Raw genomic sequence first — 27,008 nt, 5'->3', positions numbered from 1 at the left:
CCACCACCTTCTGGGCCAGTACTGTGACTAATGGGTGTTTCAAAAACCAAGAGAGAAGCATGTTGGCCATGGGGTGACAGACTGATGAACAACTGAGATCTATGCGCTGACTCAAGTCTTGAAGTCAAGCACTGTGTGCAATCAAATTATCAATAGGTTCAACCCTGCTACCAGGATACAGGGACTGGCCCAGGAAAAGAACAGGATGAAAAGATGGGAAATGAAATAAAAGAGAAGGAAAACCAACATGAAGCAATAGATCAGGAGATGGATGACACGCTCTCCCATGCATCTATGTAAGACATACCTTTGCGTGCTACTTACCTTATGTCCACTTTGAACACGGCTGGGCTCCTTAAGTCGGAATTCAGGTTTCCAAGCATGGCATCACATGGCACAGCTATGCCTGACAGTTGTGTTGGGTGCAAATAGTAAATCCTGTCAACAGTAAAGTATCTCTCTCCATCACTCAACCCTACTGTTTTTTCAGGAAGCACTGAGAACTGGGACACATCACAGTTGCCTTGAAAAACGGCAAAGCCTTTTTCTTCAGTGCAAATGCCACATTTGCAGTGTGGAGCTTGGCGGCCATGGCTGTGGGGCTGCCAGAAAAGCACTCCCTGGTGAGATCCATCAGGGGAGCTGTAGGGTCCATTAACAAAATGAAATTCAGCCCCTGGCCATGCTAGCTGGCTGTTCTGTTTCATTTAGTCCAGAGCCCCAGGGCCAGAAGTGAAGCTCATGGGGGCAGAACAGTGGCCAGGCAGGACAGCACTTGGTTTTATTATAAACAAAATTTCCCAATCAAAAGTAATAAAGAAATGACATTTATTATGCGACCGAAATATCGGTTTCAAACGCCACGATTGAGAAAAGCAGCACCGAGCCCGGGGTCGGAGCTGGGTGAACACGCATAGATCTGATCGCTATCGCAAGAGACCTCCCAAGTTCATGACTGCTGCTTTGGCTGATCCCTTCTTATACAGTTTTTGGGTAGAGTCCAGATTAATTCTATTCTTCTCATATTCATGAAGCTTTCTTGTCCTGGAGTTGGGCCGCACAAAGCCTTTCCTGGGTCTGATGAATTGTCCATCCTGGGTGATGAGTGGGCCATTTCTGCTGATGGATGGGCCATCTCTGGTTCCTGGAACAGTTATTTTTAGTTCCTGGAATGTCCGATTCCTTATCAGATGCGATGTAGATATCAGAGTGTGGTGATCAAGTCGTCATGGTGCAAATATCCCGGTGATAAGATCCAACCCCACCTAGGTGGAATCCTCACTTATTGTGAACGAAATACTTTTAGTGTTGTGAAATTTTTCTCTCAGCCAGGCTGGTGCAGGGATTTAGAAACTCGGTCTCTGTAGGGTCTAATTACATTTCAGTTTTATATATAATAGCACGAATTACATATTTTATTTATAACAGTTTCCTTAGGGCTTCAAAAAGTCTAAGCCATTTAATTTAAAAGTATCGTGCTCGGCAGAAAAAATCCCCACATTACTAACCATTATTAAAGAGAAAGGCTTTTGTCATGTTCTTCAGCTCAAAAAACACCATCAAGACACTTACTTTCTCATGTACAGGGCAGCTGTGCCAAGGATTATGAAGTTTCCAAAGCCAAGCATCACACTGCCTTTCCCCTCCCTGCCTCAAGCCCAGCAGCAGCTTAGCTGCAGTGACACAGTAAGATTTTCTGCTGAACAACCCCACCTCTTCAAAACCTTAACATTCAGGAACATGCATAGTAGACATGAAAAGATGTATGCACCTCCAAATACTTTCTCAGTTGCAGGGGAATTGCACAAGAAACACAGCAAGAGGCCAGACTGCTGCTGTGGATCAGATAGACAAGGACCTGCACAACTTTCTCCAAGCCACCAAACAAATCTGTGACGGGGCATCAAACCACAAGCCATCAAATTTCAAGCTGGGTGTCTGATGACAGCATCCAACATCCTCTCTATGACCCCAAACTATAGACATTGGCGACCAAAAAGTGATTCTTGCTAGCAGAAAATATGCCTCATGACAAGCTTTTCATAATTGTATCAGGTATCTGACAGAAGACAGTATATTCTTTCCTCAGGTTATATTTAAATTCTATTTCTGTCCCCAAAACACAGAGGGAAGAAAAAGGCTCATGAAAAAAACCAAAAAATACATCCCAATTTTAATCCAAATTTTCACTGTAGCAAGATAGTTGCAACAAAACACAGGAAACTTGGCCTGAGTGGTTGTTCAAGTCTCTAATTAGAGATGGAGAAAAGAAAAACTGGAAAAGACAGAGGAAGAGATGAAGGCACAGGGAAGAGCAAAATCCTGGGGTCGCATTCTGCACACTGCCATGGCACAAGAACAGAGCATCTTTTAGAAACTGAGCCAGTGACACAGAAATATTGCTGAGATGGACAAACCAAGGGCCAGGCTGGATGGGGCTTTGAGCATCCTGGTCTAGTGGAAGTTGTCCCCACCCATGGCAGGGGGGCTGGAATTAGATGACCTTTAAGGTCCCTTCCAACCCAAACCATTCAGTGATTCTCCAATGCCTTTGGGCAAATGCCTTTTAAGGCAGTAAGTGGTATTTCACACTTTTTCACTACTGTCCACAGGCACCAGTCCCAGAGTAGTGGGATGGGGCACAATGCACCCAAACACGTCCTCCTTCCAAACAGCAGCACCCCAGACAGATTGACAGTAGCTCTCCATGACAATATAGTAAGACACAAAGCAAGTACAAACAAGAGCAAAGCTGCCAAAAGACTCTGTAAAAACATTAAATCCATCCATCCAATTTTGTTCTATACAGCATACAACCCGTGAAATACCAAATATTAAAAGAAAATTAAACCACCAAAATAACAATCAAAAAAGGGCTCCCAACTTACCATTTACAGCTAACTATGAAGTACAGAGCTGCTACCATGAATAAGGAGATTGTAAGTTAAATATTTTTTATATCAGCTGGTAAGAGACATTATGTACATGCAAACACTGCTTTGCTTATAACCTTAGATCAACATAAAACCGCTATAAAACAAATTCTTTATTTAAAGTTTTTGGGACAATAACTTTTGCAATCAAGTTTTTATTACAAACATGCATTCATTCTCTCATCTGAAACATGTTTCCTGCCACCTGAGAAAAGCTAACAATATTCCTTAACCTGTTCTGAGCTCACTTCTAGATTTACCACCTGAATTAGGAATCACCACTTTTATGGATTTATTGTTGCAGTACGATGGTACAAAGCTAATTCAGAATTAGTCATGCACGGGCTACTCTTCTGAGAGTACCAAGCATCTCTTTTAAGGAATCAGTGTCCAACCTCCAAAACCATGGAGGCTGAATAACCTCTTTCACATGCAGGCACCTCCTCTCTGTTGTGGGTAAGCAGCTGTGTACCAGCCAGATGAGGAACTCCAGGGACTTGCTTCCCACTGTCCTTTCCTCAGGAAAACCTTGTGAACTTTTCCTTGGCACACAATGAAATGTGGCAAGCGCAAGACCGCAGCACACAATGGAGACGTGGCTGTCACGTCAGCAGATGCACAGCGGTTACACCTGCATTTCTCTCTTGTAATTTCCCAAGTTCCTGACTCCAACACCCTGTGCAGCTCTGAGGCCTTCTGTTCGCTACATTTTAGTTGCATGTTACATCAGGGTGCAAGGAAAGCAACACCACCTGCATCTGTATATGGAGAACAAAGGGCAGAGCATTCGTTAGTCCATTTCCTTGATGTCTCCAACACCGCATTCCTCAGCCTTGGATCTTCAATCACTTGCAACAGGAACCTGAACTTAGGCAAAGTTTATCAGTCACAGGCCGATAAGGTCTGTTGATATCTACTAAGACAAAAGCACATTAAAATGCTTAATATGCAGCATCTCCATTTGTTACCACATCAGCTACACCAAAATTGTTTAGGCACCGCACTCTTGTAAAGGGTGTGGAAAAAAGCAGTCACAGAATTCAAAGCTGTAACACAATGCACCCCTTAAAAAGCAGAACTGGTTTATACAGCGATTTCAAATTGCTTGAGTAGTACCCGAATTGAGATGCTTACTTTTTGCCTTTGCAAGCTGCACTCACTCGCAATACAATGAGTTTTATTATTTTAAATGAACTTGCAAATAATAGGCACTTTGAACCCATGTACATAATCAATCATTTTGGCTCAAAGTCCTCTCTAAGTACACATGGGTATCTGCAAATGAAATGAATGAAGAGAATGGGACACTGGGAAAAATAATCAGCTAATCTCATGCCTGCAGCAGCACTGCACTGACTGAAGATCATTATATTTTGGTTAAATATTAAAAATATTTGCATTTATGATGAAAGCATAATTATATGCACTGCTGGGAAATGACATGTCTGAAGTCTTGACTGAAGCAAGAATTTCTGAGAGTTCTGCCCAGTGCTGCCTCTGAAGGTGGGTATTTGAGAAGTTCTACTGTAGATGCCATCCATACAGAACTGCTCATAGAAAAAAAAACAAATTAAAACCAAAGAAATGTATCAAAAAATCAAAATTGAGTCTGATCACATAATTTTCAATGTTCATCATCACTCCCAATTGTTCATATAGGATTTAAGCTTGTGAGCCTGAAGCCCTCAAACATTTCATACTAAGTCTTCCTGTTCTCTCTCAGTAATTTTTAGTTTACACAAAATATAAACCTCACAAGGCATTTTGGACTACATAAAATCAAAGATTGTTCCTCAAAATTAGCAATAAAAGAGCTATTCAAGCAGTCATGCTTGGAAAAGGAATGTACTGTAAATACTCCACTCTGTGCCGATGAAAGTAATCAGAAGTATAAAGTTAATTTGTATTCTGTTCAACTTATCAGGGCATTTTTAACAAATATGAGATAAATAAAATATCAGAGCATTTTCTTGCTAAAGTTAGAATTAAACATTAGTAACAGTTGCTGTGCATTCACAAGCTGCACTGCATATTCTGTTAACTGTACTGAAAAGTTTCTGCCACTGCTTTGTAGCAATACTCCCATTTCAGAATACCAACGTAGTATTGAAAACAGTGAATACTCAGTAGATTTCAATAGATGGCTTTTTAATTTGTTTTAAAATATTTCTTCTACATCTTTAATCAAGTCCTCCTTTAATTTGTGTCCAGGCTGCAATGTATAGTCAAGTTAGAGGAATTTGACCGAAGAAATACAGTACTGATAAGGATAATTTTCCTCCTACTCAACTATAAAATACACTGAAGGTAGACATTTCAAGATCACAAAAACTGATGAAATCCACATAAATAAAAGCAAATACACAGGCACAAATACCAACCCCGCAGTTTTAAAGCCAGTCTATCATTAGCTTGAGACTGAAGATACTGAATCTCACAATTAATCTGAATTTTACGGGTGCCACACCTGACCACACTCCTGGACAGCAAAATAACTATTGATTGGAGACTGCACAAGACAAATGTTTTTCTAATGTATCCATAAAGCAGCAAGGTGAACTGAAGTCAGTTCCACAAAGCTGATGTCACACATCAGCCCAGTACCAGCTTTGTCTCAGTTTCCTTGCTACATTTCTAAAGTTATCCCAATTCTGAAACTGGACCAAGTGATAATCTTAAGCATTCACAAAAAATAAACAGGAGTGCCTCTGAAAGCCAAGGAGGGTACTCCCTTCCTGCCCGTAAGTACTTTTTTTTCCTGTTACAGAGACCCCTGACAAAGACAGTAGAAAAGTAAAATAAATCAGCATCCAAGATAAACTACTGATGTTCCCAGTACAAAGTTTAACCTTGCTTCAAACGTTTCTTTTTTTATGTTCTACGAGGAAAAAAAATCCAGCAGTGAAATCTAGTTCTAGTTTATCCTTCAAACTTAAATCCTTAAAAACATACTACATTGATATTGCACTATATTGGCATCACCTTGAAGGAGGGGCTGATGACATATGTGACCTGAGGTACATAAAGAACATAAAACTCTTGAAAGGGAAGGTAAAAGTCTGTGGAAGACACTGGAGACATAATTTCTCTTACCCCACTATTCCAGCATCAGCTACTGAACAGGCTGTCCAATATATGCTCATGTTGTGCACAGCTAGCTGGAGCAAGGATGTAAGTATTTTTTTCTCTTCATAAAGTAAACACTCAAATGCAGGGAGAAGATCAATTACGCATTTCATGGAATGAGTAGGATTCCATCTCACCTATTTCTCCAAATACGGTCTTTCCACCCCTCAGCTGACTGGAGTTTATTGTTTGCTTTATAAATACAGCAGCCCTCACTCCAATCACTATTTCTCATATTGCAGATTAAGGCACTCTAGTTGAATAATATGCGTTCCTTTTCCTGGATCTGTAGGGGTTTTTTTATGCTAAATCTGTTTACAGATGTCTCCTGAAGGCTTTTTACACAGCATCAGCATGTCTCAGGAAAGCCCAACTCCACATAACAAATATCTGCTTAGACAGGGTCCATGTGGGAAACACGTCTAGGAACACTCCACATCTCACAGCACTTATATCCATAGCACCAGGATACAGTTTAACCATGCTCATCCTTAAACTGTGTTTATATCAACGTAAGTTTGGCATCTGTTACCACAGAATGGTTGCCCATTTTGATTTAGAAAAATGTTTTTAAAATCATAAACCCCAGAAGCATGAAGTAAAAAGGGCCTGTGTCTAGCTTACTGCTTTAAGAGCGAGTGGGTTTTTGGTCAGAAAACAATCTTGTCAGTGCAACTTTATGAAATACATTCCTTATGCTCACTGAATTGGAATTAAACAGAGTAACGCATGGGAGGAGAGACAAGGTTCAACAAAACAAAGGCTTAAATAAAAACTCTGGTCATTAGAAATCAGCCTACTTTTAATACTGTTAATGCTTACTGTTCTGTTGAGTATTCTGTTGCTCCACAGCATGGAAAAAGCAAACAAATAACGAAAGAAAACATTAGAATATAATTTTTTTTTAATTTTTATAAATAACTTATCTGTTACAAAGGCAGTTTACCCAGCTAAATCACAAAACCATCAACTCAAGATATCCAAATTAGGTTTTATTAATAAACAGGTAAAAACTGATTTGTCAATCTTCACATAGAACTGCAGATGAAGCTGAAAAACAAGGCCTCATTTTATAAACAAAATGCATTGAATGCAAGTGCTTTGGGTCTACTGCCTAATTACCTGGGATTGACATTTTCTTCCCACATAAAAAAAATGCAAAGCCTTCAAAACAAAGGCCTCTGTGCATTCACATAGATCACTTGTAAAACTCCTAATAAAAGTGTCCACTGGCGGATGTTTACAGTGGGTGACAGTCTACTTTGTCTCTTGCTACATTGTTAGCACTCCCTCCAGCCTCACGCTAAGTGCTGCTGCTACATAATTCTTTGTGTGCCGTCTTTCATGCATATTGTACTGGAATTCCATTTTCTTGATCTCGGTTACATACATCCCCGATAATGTGAGTATTTTCCTTAAAAAAATAGATCATCAAAATAAAAGAGATGCTTGAGGTTGCTTCAGTGTTCAAGTCTGTTTGATTTCTCTTTTCCAGCCTTTATTTCAGTTGTCCTAAATATTGCTATCCTTGTTTTCTATAAATATGAGACTTCACCACAAAGTCAGGTTTAGAAACTGGCTGCCAAAACAGGAAAGCATTTAAAGTCCTTGAACAAAGCTGTACGATGCTGCTGCTGTTGATTTTGGCACTGTATGTACTTCCCCAATGAATCTCTCTTCAGGAATCTGCAAGATACCCAGCAGATGAAGCAAGCTTAACTCGGATGCTGATCTGTTGGTGGGTTGAAAGTTTCCTAGTATAAAGTTTCCTCACACTAGACAAAATGCTCCCTTTGTGTCACCCACCGTAAAACTCAGTGTACAGAGTGAACTATATGCATAACTCTTGCAACTTTTCCTGCACTTTTACCACGCTGCATCTGCAGGTCTTCACAGATCATCAGCATTTACAAGAGCAATGTACAGAACGAGCAGAGGAAAGCTATTTTGTGCATAGTTTCTTATTAATGCTCTTATTTTAAGGCATTGCTTCTCTCAGATAAAAGCTTAAAAAAAGGGACATGATCGTGCTTAATCACCTAAAGGGAAAAAAGAAAATTAACAAAAAGACTATTACACTATACATACAGAAGTACAAGAAAATAATAAAGGTGAAGAAAAGAAATCACTTAAAGCAGGCTCTAGAGCTATGTACAGTAGGAAAAGCTTTGGGGTATTTCACTGTGTGTATTGTACAGACAACGCATGCAGTTTTTCCTTTTCATCTTTAGATGTGATTGTACTGATTTCTGGCTTCACAGAGATGTTTTCAGGGAAGACAAGGCAAAGAGTACCACTGATTTGTGAAGTTCTTCCCTTTATCAAAGGCACTATGTGGCAGCAAACAGTTTAAATATTTAAACCTTGATCCTTTTAAGATCTCCTCTGTGCATGTAGTGTTTCACTGAAAGCTCTGAAAACAAAAACACTAGCACTCTATTCCTTTCCCCTGTCAAAATTCAGTAGTGACATCGGGGCAGAGAAGAGGATGGGCAACACCCAGGCACTGAACACGGTGTGTGTTACTGGTAATACTGTACATGGTTTAGGCAGCTGGCGAGTCTCTCAGCAGATTGCCCTTCAGCTGATCAGTGTCAACTGCCTGCGACACAACTCTGAGGTATTGCTTGCTCTGTGGGCTGACATTTAACATTAGCAAAATACCATCTCATCACACCTTCCATTTTACAAAATCCTATGCATAAATGCTTTTTTTGCCCCCCAATGACTGGACAATTCCTTGTACGTTTGCTATTGTTTTACGGAAGGTAATGGGCCTGTTGGCTCAGAAATGCCTGGGCATTTCACACTGTTCACAGCGATTTAAGGCCGGATGATTTAAAAAAGTACAGGCGGTACAACTCCACTGAGCTCCCTCATCTTCATCTGTGTCTGGAACAGTCTTTGGTGTTTTCACAATGGACCTCTGATCTGTGACATGGAAGAGATAAGATAAGCAGTTACTAACTGAAAACAGCATGGAAAGAATTTTGAGATTTTTTTTTTTTTTTGAAACTGAGAACTGTATTGTTCTTCTGAGAACAGCATAGTTATTACAAGTGACAGAAGCAGCTTTTTACCACCCCCTTGACTACAGCTTGATTGTAAGTCAGCCAAAAGGCTCAAGGTAAAACTATGAAAAGCAAGTTTCCCATCCCTTAACTCTGCTTTCTTCTCTCAGTTCAAAGCTATTGTATAAAAAGGAGGTAAAATTTGCAAATTAATCAGCACAGGAAACACAGACGAGATTTAGAAGTTTGAGGTCTACGGAGTGGTCTAAAATTCATTCTGACAAGAACTAAGTGCTCTGTAACCCTTTGACATGTTTAACTTTTTGATCCTAGAACAAAGGTAGCAGTTCTTCCTCAAGCCAGCTCAGCAGGAGATGTACTGAAGAAAAACCAATGCCTGGCTCTGTAACATTAGAGTAATCCTCCCTACCACACGAACACATCTTTTTGCATGTGCTAGACAACAACCTTCAACTATTTTAAAAGAGAAAAGAAGGAGAGAAAAAGGATGAAAAGGATGAAAAGAGACATGAGCGACTTCTCAAGTTAAGGATTCCCAGTTTAAGCAACTGCAAAATCCTTTAGCCCATTATTTCATCTGGAGAACATCTCATCAGCAACTAATCAATGGCAATTACTGCAAAATGACAGCAAGAGCTTCAGGAAGTACAGTGGTACTGATCACAGTTGCAAGAATTATTTTTATTCTTTTGTGAACAGCGGTAATCGTGGTTTAAGTCAAAGCCTACATGATAGCTAAATTGAAGCTTAAAATGAAATGAAAATTCAAGTTAACGAAGAACTAAGATACAGCAGTGATACTTTTTTTAGAAGAAAGAAGAAAAAAAAGATAATTGATAGAGGGACTTTAGAGCTTTATAAACCAGTCAGTGTTAATTTTGCATTTTCAAGACAGATTGAATGAAACACTTAAATTTGTGAGTTCCTAAAAGATAAGCCAATAGAAATGTTTTGTAACAATTAGTCACAAAAAATTAACTTTTCTTCTTTGATGGATTAGTTTTTATTTACTGTAAAAGGAACTACATAATTGACAGAACTTGTAAGTTCTTCATGCTTTAGTAGTAAAATGTGTCTAATAGGAATGTGTATGGATTTAAGTTTACTTGGTATTTTCACTACCAGGTGAGGTAATGAAGGATAAAAAAATGCTTTATAAAGCATGAAGAACAGTATCGGTTTGGAAGTGTTGCAAACAGTCTGCAGGACAAGAAGTCCAATTTATCTAGACCATTTTACAATGCAGAAATGTCAGAAATCTGTAAGATGAGATTCTGTAACAACAGTTACTGCACACTACAAGGACCAATCACATGCACATATGTATTATGTGGAGAACTTTCCCGACAGAAAGACTGCACAGAAACATCAGTGGATTCTGTTTCATGTGGTGGTCTGCCTAAGGTCATAGTATGATGCTGCTCCAAACAAGTTAATTTCATTCTCTGCTTTACGTAAAACACAAGAGGTAATTGTTCTGCTTTGTTTGGCATCCTGAGAGGGATAAAAAGAAGTAACGTGCAAACTAATGACAAGTAGAATGTTTAAGAGTGGCTGATATTCAGCAATACTGACTGCCATACTGGACTGCATCACCTTCCTCTTCAACTATCTAGAACTATATTTACCAATAGTCAGAAGAGGCTTTCATGTAACTTTTTATTACATATTCTACAGTAGCCATGAATTCCAGTCAGGGTAACCAACCTGAGTTGTTACTACATCTAAGTAAATCTACTCTTTTCACTATGGATAATGGTGAAGTCATTTAAGTGAGTTTCACTGATCCCTAAACAACGTACCTCATGCACATTTTTAAAGAAAAGACAGATGCTTCCATTACATAAACTACCTTCCAATGTATTATCCATCTTTAACATAACTCATTTAATATACTTCTCTTTCCTTAATGTATGAATAGAGAGGAAACAAGAGCAAACAGAAGCACACTTACTGCCAATACAAATAAAATGCAAGGTTTGTATGCTTCTGAAGTAATCCATTTCATACTCAACACTTGAGCAAGATTCATAAATTAGAACTTGGCATTAGATACAGAACAGGTATTTGTATCAAATCCAAATTTTATCAATACAATACCTTTGGGTTTTGGTGGCACGGGACCAAGAAATCCAATATTATCGTAAAAATTATGAATAGCGCTGGGATTAAAATGTGGTCCTAAAAATAAAAAAAAAAAAGGTGCAGCAGTTTAAAAAAACAAACTTGAGTAGTGAGGCATATCAGTTTTTTCTGGCAGTAACTCTGTAACAATACTATTATTCACTTATCACTTTTTATATCAAGGTGTCAATACAGACCCCAGTGAGGTATTAGTGATGCCAGCAATACACTTTAAGAAACTTATTGCCCAAAATATGCAATATAAAATAAATCAGAGACAAAATCTAGCAAACCAAACTCCTTAGAGGTATCCTTCTGCCACTCTTTAAGATAATTTTGTAAGTAAATCTTAGTTGACTTTTTTCACATTGCAACTTTACTCAGAGATATCTTACCTACTATGCAGTGTATTATACATGCTTAGAATTAAAACTCAGATGAAGTTCTAAATGCAATTTACTGTAACAAGCAAAAAAACATCACCCACCATTCACTCTTAAGGTCAGGTTTTTAGTGCAGCATTACATTCAGCACACCTGTCTACCTTCTCCTGAACTGCAAGTACATTGTCTGAAGGAGAACTTTTGTGGCTCATGTCCCAACTGATCTAACAGCTCACTGCTGCTGAAATTGGGAAGTATTAGTTCCTTCCCTCTCAGTATCTCAGTTCTCCCTTCCCGTGCCTCTCCCTCACATCAGCTGTAGCAAGCTTTTCCAGCAATGCAAGAGTTGTAGCTTGGCTGGTGAACAGAACCAGCTCTGCAAAGGGTCTAAAAAACTACTACAGAGACAGAGTTCAGTAAGTGGCAAGAGAGAAGCAGGAAGAGAGGCGGCTTTCTTGCTGGCAGCTCTTGAACTAGCTCAGCTGTCTCATAATTTCACCCCCAGGAGCAAAGGCTGAGTCCCTGCAGACAAGTAAAGCAGAGAGCATACTGGAAGTTACAACTGCACTTTATATTTGCTAACTTGAGAGGCTAAATACAGACAGAAGTGGAAGACAAAAGAGAGAGATGGACACATATATATAGTTGTATCATTCAAAAAACTTGTTCTCTCTCTTTGATACTCAGATAACGAGATCTCCCCCCCTCCCCCCAGCACTTAATAAATAAATGGCATCACAAACTTCTCTCTTCTGAGCCAAGTATGAAATAGGAACGACTGTGGGATTAGGAAAATCATATGGCCAACAAAAACAACAGGCTTTAAAGACAGTTACTTCCTTGGTTTCATTCAAACTAATGTGAAGATTTTGCAAATAGTGTGGTATATCATTTATGTCATCATTTATGACACAGACCTTTTTGAAACATGTGGACAGTGAAAAAAAATCAACATTTACAGTTACTGATGGACTAAGACATACTGTACCTCTTGCTTGAAAAAGATCAATCTCTTTGGTTAGGCAATCTATGTCTATCTGCAGCTGTCTGTTACAACTTCTTAACTGTTGCATTTCTTCCAGCTGAAAAAATAAATCTGCCTGTTAGTCTAATTTTCCCAGTTTAATAACAGTTATCATTCACACACAGGTAGACAGCATTTAGTTATTTCAGAAATGATGATAAAAGAATCTTCCCTAATGACCACCTTTCTTTTAATCCAAGCATAATCTTAGAAAAAGCTTCCAGACCCACTGAATAGTTCTCTCTCACCAGAGTTCAGAGCTGACTGAACAACTCCAAACAGCAGACAGGGCACAGCCAGTGGTCTGGTCCAGCAGATCAATGGATGATCAGAGAGCACTGAAAACTGGTGCATTAATCAGTTTATTTGAGCTCAGTATATGCACAAAGACCAAAAAGTACTTAGTGTGATAGCAGTATGAGTATTAAGTCGTAGTCTGAAATGCTAGAAAGGATTACCAGGTCAAACCTTTTGTGACTGTCTTTAAAAGCAATACTTCGTAAAGTGATCAGCAACCTGCAAGGTTGTGGTTAAACAACACATTTTTAGTCCCTACTCTAAACTATACTGTTTACCAGCTTAAATCTAAGTATACTGCCCATCCCTAGTCTATTGTCAATATATGAATAACCCCTCTTTCAATTTATTGTGACAGACCACACTTGTGGTTTAGGTTTATACCCTACAGACATTTCAACTTACTGATGGAATTTGGGAAACAGAATTCGATCTTTTCAGGCGCCTTCGTGTTAGATTATTCTCCATTTCATTGACCTCTGATTTTAGTTTATCCAACTTTTTCTTTTGAACCTCAAGTTCTCGTTGAAGTCGCTCCATCCTGGCCTTCTGGTGTACCAGTAAAGCTGCAATACATAAAGTCCCATTTTATCTACTTTATTATCCTCCACATGGCAACACCAGATAAAGATGCAAGTTAGGATTCTTTTGGGAAAAAACAGACAAAAACACTATTACAGACTGCTTTTCCATTCTCCTCACAAGAAAATCTCTGCCATAAGACAGAAAGTGCTGTTTTTGAAATCAGCACAAACTAACTGCAGACAAGCAAATATGAGAAAGACATACAACATAATAAATGGCCATGCAATATTTAACTGTAATCTGTAAAAACCTACAAGACTGACTACCCAAAGCCAGCAACTAATATTTCTTTGTGTATTCAGCCTAACCACTGTTAAACAGGTAGCATGAAGAGGATTTCAGACAGACAACTGCAATATGGAGCACTACATATGCTTATTGCAATTAGGATTGGACCCAGTGTTCATCATAGTAGGACCCATCAAATGAAACCAAACCAGAAGTAAGCACACCACTAGCAAACTGTGATATTTATCAGAAGCTGGATGGTGCAGAACCATTAGTTCAGCTTCTAATTTCTAACACTGCTTACTATTTCTAAAGCAAAAGGCACAAGGAGACCTCATTTAGAAACAATGAAGTTAGCATTTAAACCAGTTTTTTAAAGGTATGAAGAACCTAAGTAGCAGATGACACAAATTCATGCAATCTAATGAGTTTATTTCATTGAAGGCACATTTACTATCACATATCATCACAAAAGCAGATTTCACTGCTCAAAGTAATAATCACCTTCTATAAAAGTGTATTTCATTAAAGAAACGAAAGAATCATTTTAACTTCTGCGCAGCCATTCATTCATCCATTTAACTAGTAATTCATATAAACTGTGATCAGTTTCACAGACTATGAATACTTTTATATCACCCTGGAAATCAAAAAAAAGTAGCAATAACAAGGTATTTTAAAAAGATTGAATTTGCCTCACAAAGTCTTTAAGCCAAACTCTAGCTGGAACATGATGCTTAGATCCTCACGATTTCTTCAGGTACCAAAAAACTAGAAGCACTCAAATCTGGTTGCCTAGGTTTCCAAACTAGTAGCAGGAGAAAAAAATAGCACATTATAAAGATGCAACTTTCCACATCTTTGGCAAGAACTGTCTTCTGCTCCAGCTCCTGCCTGTTCATTCATTCATTCACACATCACATTTTGTCTTCCGGAGGGTCTTCCAAAGGAGGAACCATGTCAAACTATTTTGGAACAGTGTAACAGACTGTAAGGCCTTACTGAGATCGAGCCTAGGCTTTTGAGTCACATGTGTTCACAAGATACTGAAATGACACCTGCCTTTTGCTAGGTTTTGTACAAATCAGAGAAGTTTTCATAAACAGACACCTTTATTTTGGGTCACAGTAATTGCACTACAGTAAAAATTGCAGCTGTGCTCATATGTAATATAAAACCATAATAACTGAAATCTCAAGATGGATTTTTGTTGAAGACTTGGAATTTTCAGGTAAGTAATCTCAATAGACAGTCTCTCCTCTCAAAAAGCCTTTTACAAACAAATGTAGCTGCAACTCTAAAGAAAGGAAATCAAAGACTACCTTGCCTCTACTCCTGCAGGGAGCATACAAGCCCTTTCTCCTGCTACATTTTATTTCCACTTTTAGACATTTCTGTTTTCATTACCTTGGTAAGACTGCTGAGGCACCACAGCTATGCTCCACTGACCAGACTCAGAACTCTTCAGACCTGTTAAACTGTGGATGCAGGCTGCTGGTGAGTAGCCAGTGCTGCTGGATGTGGTAGGTGAAGAGCACAGTTACCAGAATATCAGGTTGCACGGCATGGCATGGCCTCAAGAGTACAACTATGACTAAGTCTTTGCCTGTACATCTCCCACCTCCTTTTTTGTTTAAGCTACTCTTGTAAAGGAAAAAACCCACCATTTCTCATTTCGATGTTCTCCCACTTGTGAGGCTTGGAAATTTAGCGGTCATTACAGAACTGCACAAGGAGGAGAAGGCACTGATGGATGCCCACAGCACTACTACATGCTTTTCATTTTCATGCCATGTCTGAAAAGCTATGTAAATTATTCTCATATGAGCTTTGTGACTACCATCTGACAATTTCAAATCCCAACAGGTTTTAAAAACACACATTAAAAATTACCACTATGATTAAAGAAGAATCACTTGATATCATATACTATTCTTCTATTATTAAAAGTAACTTTGATAAGGAACTTGAAAGAGATTGGTTTAAGTAGAGACTTCCACATATAATTTGGTAATTTTGCTTAAATACCAATTTGGCAGCTGCAGGAAAACAGTGGTGGGGGAAAGACAAAACCCCCCCTGCCTTTCAGTGCGGTATTTATGAATGGAAACTGGCAATTTAAGTATTCAGCTCCCTCTAGTGTTGCTCAGAGCAACTGAAAACGTTCAGAAAAACTGCAGTTCAATTTCTTAATTAAGTGCAAACAGGATACTTGGCATATTAAGTTTTTTGCACTTCTGCACGTTTGCATTCAGCAGAGTGCAGTACACTTCAATGCTCTGGCAGATGCCACTGTTTCCTCTGACATTCAAAGTGCACATTTTTCACAAAAATGATATATATCATCATATTACAGGGAGCATGAAAGTCTGGAGGACAAAAGTTCACTCTTCCTCTCCCAGAGACCTTCTCAGTCAGGCACTAAATATACCTTTAAGTTTGTAAATGTATGCATAACTGTTTTCTCAAAGACTCTGTGCATGTGAATTTTAGAGTGTCTTTTGTTATTTTAAGTGTTTCTAAGATAAATTCTAATCTAGGAATACAAAGATTTCACTCTATTCTATAGACCTACCATTTCTTAAATTTCTTAGTTTGCCAGATATGGAGGGGATTTCTGGCAATGCAATTACTCTGTGGCAGGAGGTTAATGAAGTCTCAAAACACACTTATGCATGCTTTCAAAACCTGTATTTGAAGCTGCACAAAATTCAGTCATTTGATATGCAAATTCAGTAGTTCAAACTGATTTTTTTGTTCTCTCTTTTCAATACTCCCTTCACTTAATTTTTAAAAGGAGCTTCACTGAAGAGTGGGGCCTGATATACAGAGCCAAATACAAGGTGGTATTTTTTTCTTAAACCACATGATTCAATGGGCTCAGAGCCCCTTGGAGTATGGGCCATAGCTTTATCTCATTCAAGTCCTTTTTCTTAAACATCTACAAGGACTGGCTAAGAATTAAGGAAATTTGTTTCCTGCAGCTTTATTTGTTTCTTGAAGTTTTAAAAAGCTCCAAGAAACCAAATCAAGAGCTGTGCAAAATGTTAATTTACTAATCTAGTTTATCAATTAATTACATTAAAAACACAGTGGCAAGAATTGCTAAGGAAACATGCATCCACATATATAACTATAGTTGGTACCAATGATTCACTCAACTTTGCACACCATCCTCTTTCAAGTTAAAGAAAATACTATGAAGAAGTCAGACAAAGACATGTAATACTTAACCAAAGGACTTAAGCTCCCTAGTAAGAAAACATCAACCTAATGACTTTATTACACAATTATGTATTTTCTTGATTGAATGCCTTCCCATTATACAGATGGAAAGCTATATGCAGCATGAGCAACTATTAAATAACTGTTCAGCCTCATTACTCATCACATGACTTGCATGCTTACAGCGTCCATCACAAAAATGTATGAGTACAGAATTTTCAGTTTCTAACAGGATTTCACTTTTTTATCCATAAGACACTTTATACTAAACTAAATTACATATATATTATATATTGAAATCTCACTTAACTACTTCATATTAATAAAACTAATTATGAATTGTAATCTCTGCTAAATAATGGGAATACTCCTGTGCACAGACAGAACTGATACTGAAGAGAGGAGCATAAAAATGCATCCCCTTTTGGCTGTCCTTCTGGGCATGCACCTAGCATTACTCTTCTCACAGCATTATGAATTCTTACTGACTTCAATAGGGGACACATGCACCCAACATTTCCACAAGCAAGTCCTCAGTATCTCAAACTAGAGTCCTAGAAAACAAGAAACACCCCTCAGCAACCAGTTTTGAAAAGTCTGGTGACAGCAAGTTTCTTAGGATCACAGAGTCAGTGCCAGAGATACAACCAAGCCTTCCAGGGAAATGACACTGATTTTATCTGAGCAGTACGCACTCTTTTACACATTATATAACCCCCAGGTTTGGCAGAAAAAAAGACAGATCTGGGGCAGCCTTATATTACCCCCTGTGACTTTCTTGGGAGGCAAACCAGAAACATAATCATGGAAGGAGACGGGAGTGCCTACACACACCATAATCAAGTAAAACTTCTTAGATGGCAAGCACCGGCACCTAGAGAGAGGTCCAACACATCTTCTGTTCTCCTGGGTTGGACCATGCATATATAAATGTAAAGTAAATAAAAAGAGCAAAGGAAATTTCCTTTGACATCAAAGCAACTCTACCTTCCACCTCAAGGTTTCTTTTTCCCCAAACCAGTTCTCCCTGCCAAGATAAGGAGCATTCTGGCAGAAATGGAAAAGCTGATGAAAATGCATTTTTCTCCAATCGTGGCCAGAGAAACTACTCATCTTCTCTGGCTAAAATTAAACTGAAACAAGCACCTAGCATGGAAGGCTTCTGGCAATTTGGCTAAATTATAAGCAGTTTAGAACACAGAAGACATCAAGTAACTCAAATCCCTTTTTGTATGTAAGAGGGAAAAACCCCACTGCTAAGTGTAAGAAACATGTTTAAAAGCAACAATTAGGATTTCCAGACATCAATACCATACAAGTAAATCTATCACAGACTTCTCAACTTTCCAAATATTAATGATAACAAAAATGTTAGAAATACTGCACTTATTGCAGAAATGGAGCACATATGACAGAAATCCAAAACACCTCTAGATGTAAAGAACTTCAGCAGCACAAGTGAACTTTGTAGTGAAGGACACAGAAGGATGGTGTCTTCCTAAGGTCCCTTGTACCAGCCCACGTCATACATCTACACATCATCTAAAAGCTGCATCTTGGCGTCTGGAAGAGCTGGGCTCCACAGCAGGTAGGAGGTCAATGCTTCTGGAATTCTAGGTTGTGTATCAAGCTTGCCTCATCTTGATAAGCAGAATGCTGATACCTGCAGCTTTTAGAGATTGTGCGGGACGTTACAGTGGCCATCACTACCAAGGGTACAAGAGATAAAGAGGCAGACCTGGCAGAAGTCGGTGCCCTCAGAAAGGAAAAACAGAAGAAAGGGACAACTCCCCAAAAAGTACCAAAAATGAAGTTTTGCAAACCCCTAAAAAGTACCCAGCTTGCTTGGGAAGCAAGTTCGTGATCTAGAAGAGTGTTTTAGAGCCTAAGTACAAGATTGCAATTGCTTAATTTCTGGGTATATGAAGTTTTCCAGGACTAAGACTAAAACAGACAGCTAAGTCTTCCTCCAAAGTAAGAAAAGGAAATACGATCTGGGGGGGGCAATTTGTTTTGCTTACCTACAGATGAATTTTCTGAAGTTCTTTATGCACTGAACATAAGAGAATGTAAGGATGATTAGCTTTTTGGTTTTGACACATAATCTTTAGAAACTTTTGAGTTAGGATTGACTATTCCTCACCAAAGATGATTATATCCAGAAGTAGTGAAAAAGCTAGAATCGCTTTTTGATTTACTTCATTACTATAGTACTCCAGATGCAGACCTGGCTTTCTGTGTCTTGATCACTGTACTTACTTACACAAAATAAAATGGCAAAATTCATCTGAAAAATGTTTACAGTGGTCATGGAACAAGCCAGTTTTTTTAGTTCTGAACTGTTTACTAAGTCCAGAGAGGACCAGCGAGGTCAAAGACAAATTATTTTGACAACCTATCATGAATACTGCTTAAATATCCTAAGACTCATCCCACATCTTTATATAAAAAGCTTACAGCAGAGTTAATAAACCATCAAGCTGGTCATAAAAGCATGCACACCCATGGAAACAGAAGGAAAAATATTAACAGGTTATCTTGCTGTACCACATATTCTAAATTTTACTCTTCCATTACCACTGAACCGTTAAAACAGATTCCTTTGGCTTGGTGCTCCTTCTCACATTTTAAAATGTAACAGAAGTATCAAGACTTTAAGCATTTTATTGTCAGGCACAGAGTAGGGAACATGGAGGCCAACAGTTTATCCCACTAATTGCTTTTGAAGTCTGCTTTTCCTTCTTCTTAAATAACTCTTGCAAAAAAATAAAAGGGGAACATTATCCAATGCAAACAGTATCTCAACTGATTCAAAAATCTGACAGTGGAATTGTAGCTTTAAATCACTCGGACAAGTCGAACAAACGTACACGTTTCTTTCAGAACAACATAAAAATGAAGATGGTATGACTCCATTAAACAGATAACGTACCTACTTAAGACAAACACAAGAATATCTCCAAATATTCAGTTTCATATCTTTACCATAAAAAGAAATCTATGATTTGCTTATAAACCACTTTTATTTATTTAGGAAACACTCACAAATGCTAAAATTAAAGATATTATATTAACATCACAAAGGTTCCTGTTCTGCAATCTACATACTGAATTGACAACCTGGTCAAAATCTCTACAATTTATATTAAGAATATTACCTTGCGTGTAGGCAGCATCATCAGATCCCATACTCAATTTCCGTGCATCACTGATCCTATCCACATGTGCTAAAACAGGGTCAGTAAGATGCTGGATACCCTCTGGTTCAACATAGTGATCAGGAAGGTTTAGAAGGTTTGTAGGTTCAAAAGTTGGGGACACTACCCCTGGGGAAACTGCAGGGGGCTTATTTGGAGAAACTGTAATTTTAAAAGTATATTTTGTGTTAGGCTGCGTAACAACCACTCGAGGAGAGGTTGCAGTGGTGCTGTTGCCCACTGCTCGACTCTTGGGTGGATGGTGATGAATAAATGCAGGACCCATGCTTACTTGACCAGACATATTCCTAGCAGTAGTAGATACTCCAGGATTTGTCGATATGAAAAGTGTGGGCTGGTTCCGCACAAGCTGATCATCTCCTGTTGTGGCATTTGCTGAAATGTAGACCTTGGGCTGACCACGTGTGATCACTTCATCAGTATTTGGAGGACTGGCCGATATGTAAACAGTGGGCTGACTTCTACTTAATGTCTGGCTGTTGAGGGAAGAGGGAACAGTGGAGGTGCGAGGGCCAGTTGAACGCAACTTAGAAGAACTGTTTCTTTGTGGCGGTTCAAGTTTGATTTCAATTTGATTTTTGCGAGGTCCTGTGGATATATTCTGAATGTTGTATTGGCTATGAGCAGAAGATTGTGAGCTACCAGATGAATGAATCATAGGTGCTTGTGGAGTAGTAGGAGAACTGATAGGCATGTACACATGAGAAGTCTGGTGGCCTTGCTGGTTTGGCTGTGTTGAGTGTTGCGATGAGGTATGTGGCGTAGTACTGGATGTAGGAATAGTAGTCCAGGGACTTGGCTGAGAAGGCTGGTACACTTGCTGAGGGTGCATGGGATTAAACTGAGATGCCCAGCCTGGCTGCTGCTGTGTCTGTCGAGTACCACTAGGAGCTGTGATGTAAGGCCTAATATAGATAGAATTTCCCTGGGGACTGTTAAGTACAGGAGGAGGTACACCATGTATGTGCAAAGACGTTGGGGTATTGCGACCAGGCTGAATGTTTGGGGCTAAAGTTACCATAATAGGGTTGAATCTGGGTGTTTGTTGAGACAAGTTAGATACTCCTTTGCTGCCTAGGTGAAATCCAAGATGCTGCCCTGGATTAGAAGCACTAACTGTATTAGCCATCCCAAAGACATTAAATCCTTGTGGAACCTGCGCAGGTGCTGTCTGTGGTTCCTGCTGGAACAGTTCATTGTTGGACTGACTGGTTTGAAGGTGTCCATCACTAACACTGTGAGCTAGAGTCCTACTTCCATTCATTCTACTTCCTTCTCTTCCATGGTGATAGATGTTCTGTGACTGCAAATCCAAATTAAGAGATGTCATGTGATTTCGTAGTCCAGGAATCCCAGAATCATCCGAAAAACTTAGGTCTCCTTCACCGTAGAGATACTTTGTGCTCTCCTGAGAGAGAACTGCACAGCAGGCATCCAAATTATTGTTATTCTAAAAAAGACAGATGAAAGTTTGACATTACTGATAAAATACTCTCATAGTTACGTATGCATCCATCCAATCATAACTGAAAAATTAACAACGTAACATCAGACAGAAAGCTTTAGGTGGCTGGCTAGCATAGCTGCTCTACACACACAAGGGGCTTGCATGTGAAGCTCACTGTTCTGGGAACAGTGACTCAGCCAGTGGCACCAAGAGTGGAGGTCTGCAATGTCTCTGAAGCAGTGACAGGGAGATCCCGGACTTTGACAAGCTAGCTTTATACAGTATGATACACCTTGGATGAATACTCTCCCTATTCCTTCTCAGTTTCAGAACCATCTTCAGCAGAGACCAAATCTCTGGCCTTAGGGAGGAAAATGACAGCAGGAATAGATTCACAGCATCTGCACAGTATTGGTTAATAACTTAAAAAGAGAAATAAAAACATTTTATTTTAAATGTTTTCCCAAAAACTTCAATACCAGTTATGCATTACCTCCTGCTGAAAATGGAAAGTGAATCTTACGAAGACAAGAAACATGCTGACCCAAGGAACTGTACATGACTTCAGAAGAAATGTAAAAATTCAGTTTATACAAATACAGCAGGACTACTCTTTTGTAAGATGATCTAAAACCCAGAGGACATTTGTACTTTCATTTTAAACCACTGCTTGCAAAGCTTTTAAATACTTATATTTGTACCTTTTAAAACCTGTAGTAGGATGACTTAGAATAGAAACCACAACCTAGCTAATTCTTTAAGAACATTTCAGAAGCAAACAGCTAATCTCTCTTCTCTTTTTCCACGTTTACTAATGTTGTACTCAGATCTTCCCAATTTAGTTTCCTACAGAAGGATTTTTAGAAAGAGTGGACATACATCAGTGACATAATTTCTTCATACTGTGCTCTGTCTGTATCACTTTTCCCACAGAACCTCCCACCCCCCAAGAAATAAAGGTTAATACTTTCAGCCAGAAGAGCCCCTGTTCAGGCCCATGTTATTAACACTAAATAGGTGGCAAATCCATCCAGCACATAGAAACAGTTACTCGAAAAAAATGCAAGTGATCAAGGAAAAAAATTGCATATGCCAAGTAGCAACACTACCAGTTAGTTAAAGAGTAACACAACCAGATAAATTGATCCATGCTACATGCTTTCTATTATGTCATTTTTGTTAAACCAGCAGACATTATTTCTCATTCTTCAACCATGACGGAGGTGACAGCGTTGTGCAGATATAGCAAGATTGTCTCTACCTTACAGATTTACAAAAACAAAAAAGAGAAAAGAAAACAGAAGTGGGAGAGCAATGACAAGGCTAAACTTCACCCACAAAACTGTAACTATCTGTTCATACAGACCAGATGCAGTTCTGAATTCCTCCAATCTAAAGCAAAAAAAAAAAATCCCCAAAAAACCCCAGCCACAAAACCTTTTAAAATAATAGGATTCCCTAAAGGCTATCTAACAAGCCAGCTCGATATAAGGATTGCTGCAAAAAAGTATTCAGATATATGAAATTGGATCAAATGATGATATGCATATTGGCTCTAGTTTGGAATAAGCACCAGAGGACAAAGTAATCAAAGGAAGTTAGTAGTGAAGAAAGGAAACACGCGGACAGAACAGTGGGTAAGAGGAGATAAGAACAATAGCCTGGTATTTGTTGCAAAGGAGAAAAGGGAGCCAGAAAAGGGAAAAAGATAGGATGCCACAGAAAAACAAGCTAGAAAGATCTCAAAGGCAGATTCTGCATGAACTTAAGTGAATTAAAATTATTAACAGAAAGGCCAAAAATACCAAACCAAAAAGGAACAGGCCAAGCTTGCCAGGCCCTTACATTCAGGTTGAATGCATTTCTTTGGACAATTTTTTTTTTCTTTTTTAAGGCTGCATCCAATCAATTCCAAAATTTCAGTGACGTCAATGAGAAAATTGGAGAACTCAAAGGGGAAACGGGGGCACATGGAACCCCTGGCATCTTCTGGCTGGCAGAGGCAGAGTTTCAACCGCTTCTAGCTCTTTACAGATCAGAGAACCGGTTGATGGCAGAATTGAGCATATTCCAGCAAAACAATACCCCTCATCTTATCTCTGCCCATGTCCCAATTGAGTTTAAAATGTTGGCACCCTGAAAGAGAAAGAAAAAAAAAGAAAGAATAAGAATGTTGGAGGGAAACGAGGAAGCAAGGAGAGGACGTAGACTTGAGGAGCAGGTATAGAATGCTCTGGACACAAAAAATAGAACAACAGGGAATAATGTCCACAGACTGTGGGCACTGCAGTGACTCCTTTAAATGAGGAGAATGGGAGAGCTGAATGCAGGAGGCATGTTGGGAAGAACAGGATGCAAAACTTTGTAGGAATATTCAGTGCTGTCAGCCCAAAACGTTTCACTCCCTAGATTAAGCAGGTTTAAGTTTCCTCCTATTAGCTCTTTGGTGGTCCTCTGTTTTTAGCATGCAATTTATTGTTTAGGTATTTCAACAGTGGGCTATTTACCCCAAGGTATTTTCATAATCTCGTTAGCCTTAATTTTTTCATTATAAGCATATAATGCTATAAAACCTTCCTTTAAAAACAACTGTGTTTGGCTACAAAGAATTCATGGAGGACTATACATTCTTTCTGCACAATTCACAGTGATCCAAAGAAACTTGCCTTGTTATAAAAGCCTCATCAATACTACCATAAACTGCAAAACTGCTTATATTCTTTCGGATTCTCACCTGGAGTTTAATTCCTAGTTTAAAAATAACTTCACCCTGATATATGATGCCTGCATGTAAGGTATTGTGGGGGTAAGGCATTTCTTATACCAAATGTCCTCGAGTACTTGTCTTTGACCTAAACTACGCTTACTGCCTCTATTGGAAATTCCTTCCACTATGCTGAACTACAAGGTGGCAGAACTCAGGATTCAGACACTGTTCCAGCAGTATTGCAAACATGTGCACAAGTACTCCCAAATTCTTCATTTCAATCTTTCCCATCAGTCCAAGTACAAAATTTGTTGGTTTAAAGAAGTCATGTTAGGCGGCTTTTATAATAACAAAACCCCCAAACAAACCAAAACACAAACGAACAAAACCCCATGCCAAAGAGAGTAGCAAAGCTAGAAGTTGAGTCAGGGAAACCAGAGCTCATGAAATTTCAAAGAACCACCACAACATGACAGGATTTTCTCGGTGAGTCTTAGCTCTCAGTTAAGAAAAAACTTTCTAGCGTGACAAATTAGTTTAACAGTACTGCACACATGGAACATTAATTACCCTAGACTGTTTTTGAAAGATTTGCTTATGAAAGCTGACTTAAAACACTTACTCAAAATCTAAATCCTTCCCCATAATCTGTCATAATATGGGATGCACAGTATCTTTTCTTCACAGTTATATGGTTCTTTTTATTAAAAAAAAAAATCCACTGTATTCAATGTTATGAAGACTGCTGAGTCTCTTAAAGACAAGCTTTTAAATTTATCAAGAACGACATTCAAAAGATGATTACTGATGCGTTCACTCCATCAAGTCCACACACATCGCTCAACAAGCAGTTCTCATGTTTGAAGAACAAAACTGTACTTGTAGCATCAAGTCCTACAGAGCACTGAAATAAAAATAGCAGTGTACAATCCTGAGAACAAATACAGGCAATTTATACTCTGGTTCAGTTTCCTTTTCAGCTAAATAGTGAGAAAGAAGGGATTGGGGAAAGCTTGAAACCTCATGAGCCGCAAGCAAAATTTTGCCTTCTTGCAAATCAAAACCAATTCTGTCGATGAAATGCACTTCTCACAACTTCTTACTCTAGAAAGTCTGGAAAGTCATGATACAGTCTTGACAATGCGAATGTTAAATTGTCACAGACACTCTTCCCAACAGTATAAACACTTTATTTGGATGTATGTGCGTGTGAGTACATATGCATATGTAAGTATACATAAATACGTATTTCATAAATAAAAATACATATAAATAGCAAGACAAACAATTAGGATATAAAGAATGTTGACTCATAACCACCGAGGTCCTAGCCACAGTCCAGAGACAGTTAGCTTCTGGGAAGCTGTGACCCATCATTTTTCCCATCAGTGTATACTGATGGATCAGTATGAATATTTGGATAATTCTCTTATTAACCAGAGTAATCAAAGGTTGAGTATCTTAGAATGAAAAAGAAAATCAATCAGTATGGATGCTTTGAATTGATGGAAAATGCAAAGCAAACATGTTTAAGCTACATAGTTAAATAAGTCTACCATCATTTGATAACTCTAGGCATAGTCCCTATGGGGCTTTGAAGGGACATTAATTTATCTGCTGAAGTAGCTAACGTGAAGTTATAGAAGAAGAAGTTGATACAAAATATGGTATGTGTTCTGATAGCGGCAGCATTAAAAACAGCTGCATGTAGAAGTTGAGAATATGCAGTCCATAGCTTTAGCACTAACTGCAGCACTACTCAAAAATGCTTTGTTACTTTCAAGCCCAACAGAAATCCATTAATTAACTAACTACATAGACTCGAAAGCTACAGCAAAAAAATGATGCCCATCTGGCAGCAAAGCCCTGGGCAGATGCACCCCAGTGCCTCACACCCACTCAGGTCTAACACGGTGGAGGCGAGGCTACAACCACCTTGTGCTGCCTGAGTGAGCCTGACTCTGAGCACCCAGCTGTGCCCACGTCACACTCCCGGGCTCCTGGCTGTGGAGGGTACTTAAGGCCACCAGTGCTGGCTCTGCAGGCCAAGGGAGCTGGGAATGGAAAGCATTGGGGCCAACCTGCACGCAGGCAAGGGCCCACCTTTAAGCCTGATGGAGACCAGGCAGCAAAGTAGCTTCTGGACATGCCCCAACACTCAAATAAGAATTAAAAGAAAATTTTAAAATGCTGCATTTTGTAGCATTGCCTTAAATTGTCCCTGCTGGACTCAGGTTGGCTTTGCATCCCTCCTTTTGCCACAGTTAGTTTTGGCTCTTGAGATGGCCAAAAGGCATGAGCATACTGATTGGTGAGACAGTAGTCTCCATGCACACACTGATTATTGATTTACAGGCTGATTTACTTTGGACCACCCCTGATCAGGCATGGAAGAAGAGAGGCCAGTGTAACTCTTTGCTTGCTGTGCAATATAAAGGAATCGGCTGTGTATATTTGTCTCATTTATAGAGAAAAACAGAAAGAAAAACATCTGCTTTCAAAGGAGATGACCATAGAGAAAGCTTAAAATAAGCAATGCTGCCTACTTGTGCAGCTATGAACGGAGCACTGACCTGTAACATGCATCTGGACACAACACCTTCAGGTACCTCAGGAAACTTCTGTCGCAGGTCATGTAAAACCTGAATATCAATTTGCTGGCTTCCTTGGGCCATTCGT

The 27,008-nt window shown here is 39.0% G+C and overlaps 1 protein-coding gene across 1 annotated transcript; it reads right to left on the bottom strand.

Annotated features, from left to right (window-relative positions):
- Positions 1-814: 814 nt before the first annotated feature.
- Positions 815-27,004, bottom strand: TAB2 (TGF-beta activated kinase 1 (MAP3K7) binding protein 2). Its single transcript, XM_048297010.1, has 6 exons — positions 26,903-27,004; positions 20,116-21,625; positions 13,325-13,485; positions 12,587-12,680; positions 11,192-11,272; positions 815-8,990 (listed from the first exon to the last, which is right to left on the bottom strand). Exons 1-6 carry the CDS (start codon positions 27,002-27,004, stop codon positions 8,845-8,847), a joined length of 2,094 nt encoding a protein of 697 aa, XP_048152967.1. The 3' UTR covers positions 815-8,844.
- Positions 27,005-27,008: the final 4 nt, after the last annotated feature.

The sequence above is a fragment of the Corvus hawaiiensis genome, chromosome 3 (genome assembly GCF_020740725.1).
Source record: "Corvus hawaiiensis isolate bCorHaw1 chromosome 3, bCorHaw1.pri.cur, whole genome shotgun sequence".
Lineage (NCBI taxonomy): Eukaryota > Metazoa > Chordata > Aves > Passeriformes > Corvidae > Corvus > Corvus hawaiiensis.
Note: the sequence above shows the minus strand (reverse complement) of the source record. Positions and strands in the feature narration are given on the sequence as shown.

What these genes read in the sequence shown, in the direction of transcription:
- TAB2 (XM_048297010.1), bottom strand. Translation starts at nt 27,004, where the DNA reads ATGGCCCAAGGAAGCCAGCAAATTGATATTCAGGTTTTACATGACCTG. An exon ending in TGATGCTGCCTACACGCAAG is followed by an intron (nt 13,486 to 20,115) that starts GTAATATTCTTA and finishes TATGTATTGCAG; the next exon opens with CTTTACTGGTACACCAGAAG. An exon ending in CTGTTTCCCAAATTCCATCA is followed by an intron (nt 12,681 to 13,324) that starts GTAAGTTGAAAT and finishes TTATTTTTTCAG; the next exon opens with CTGGAAGAAATGCAACAGTT.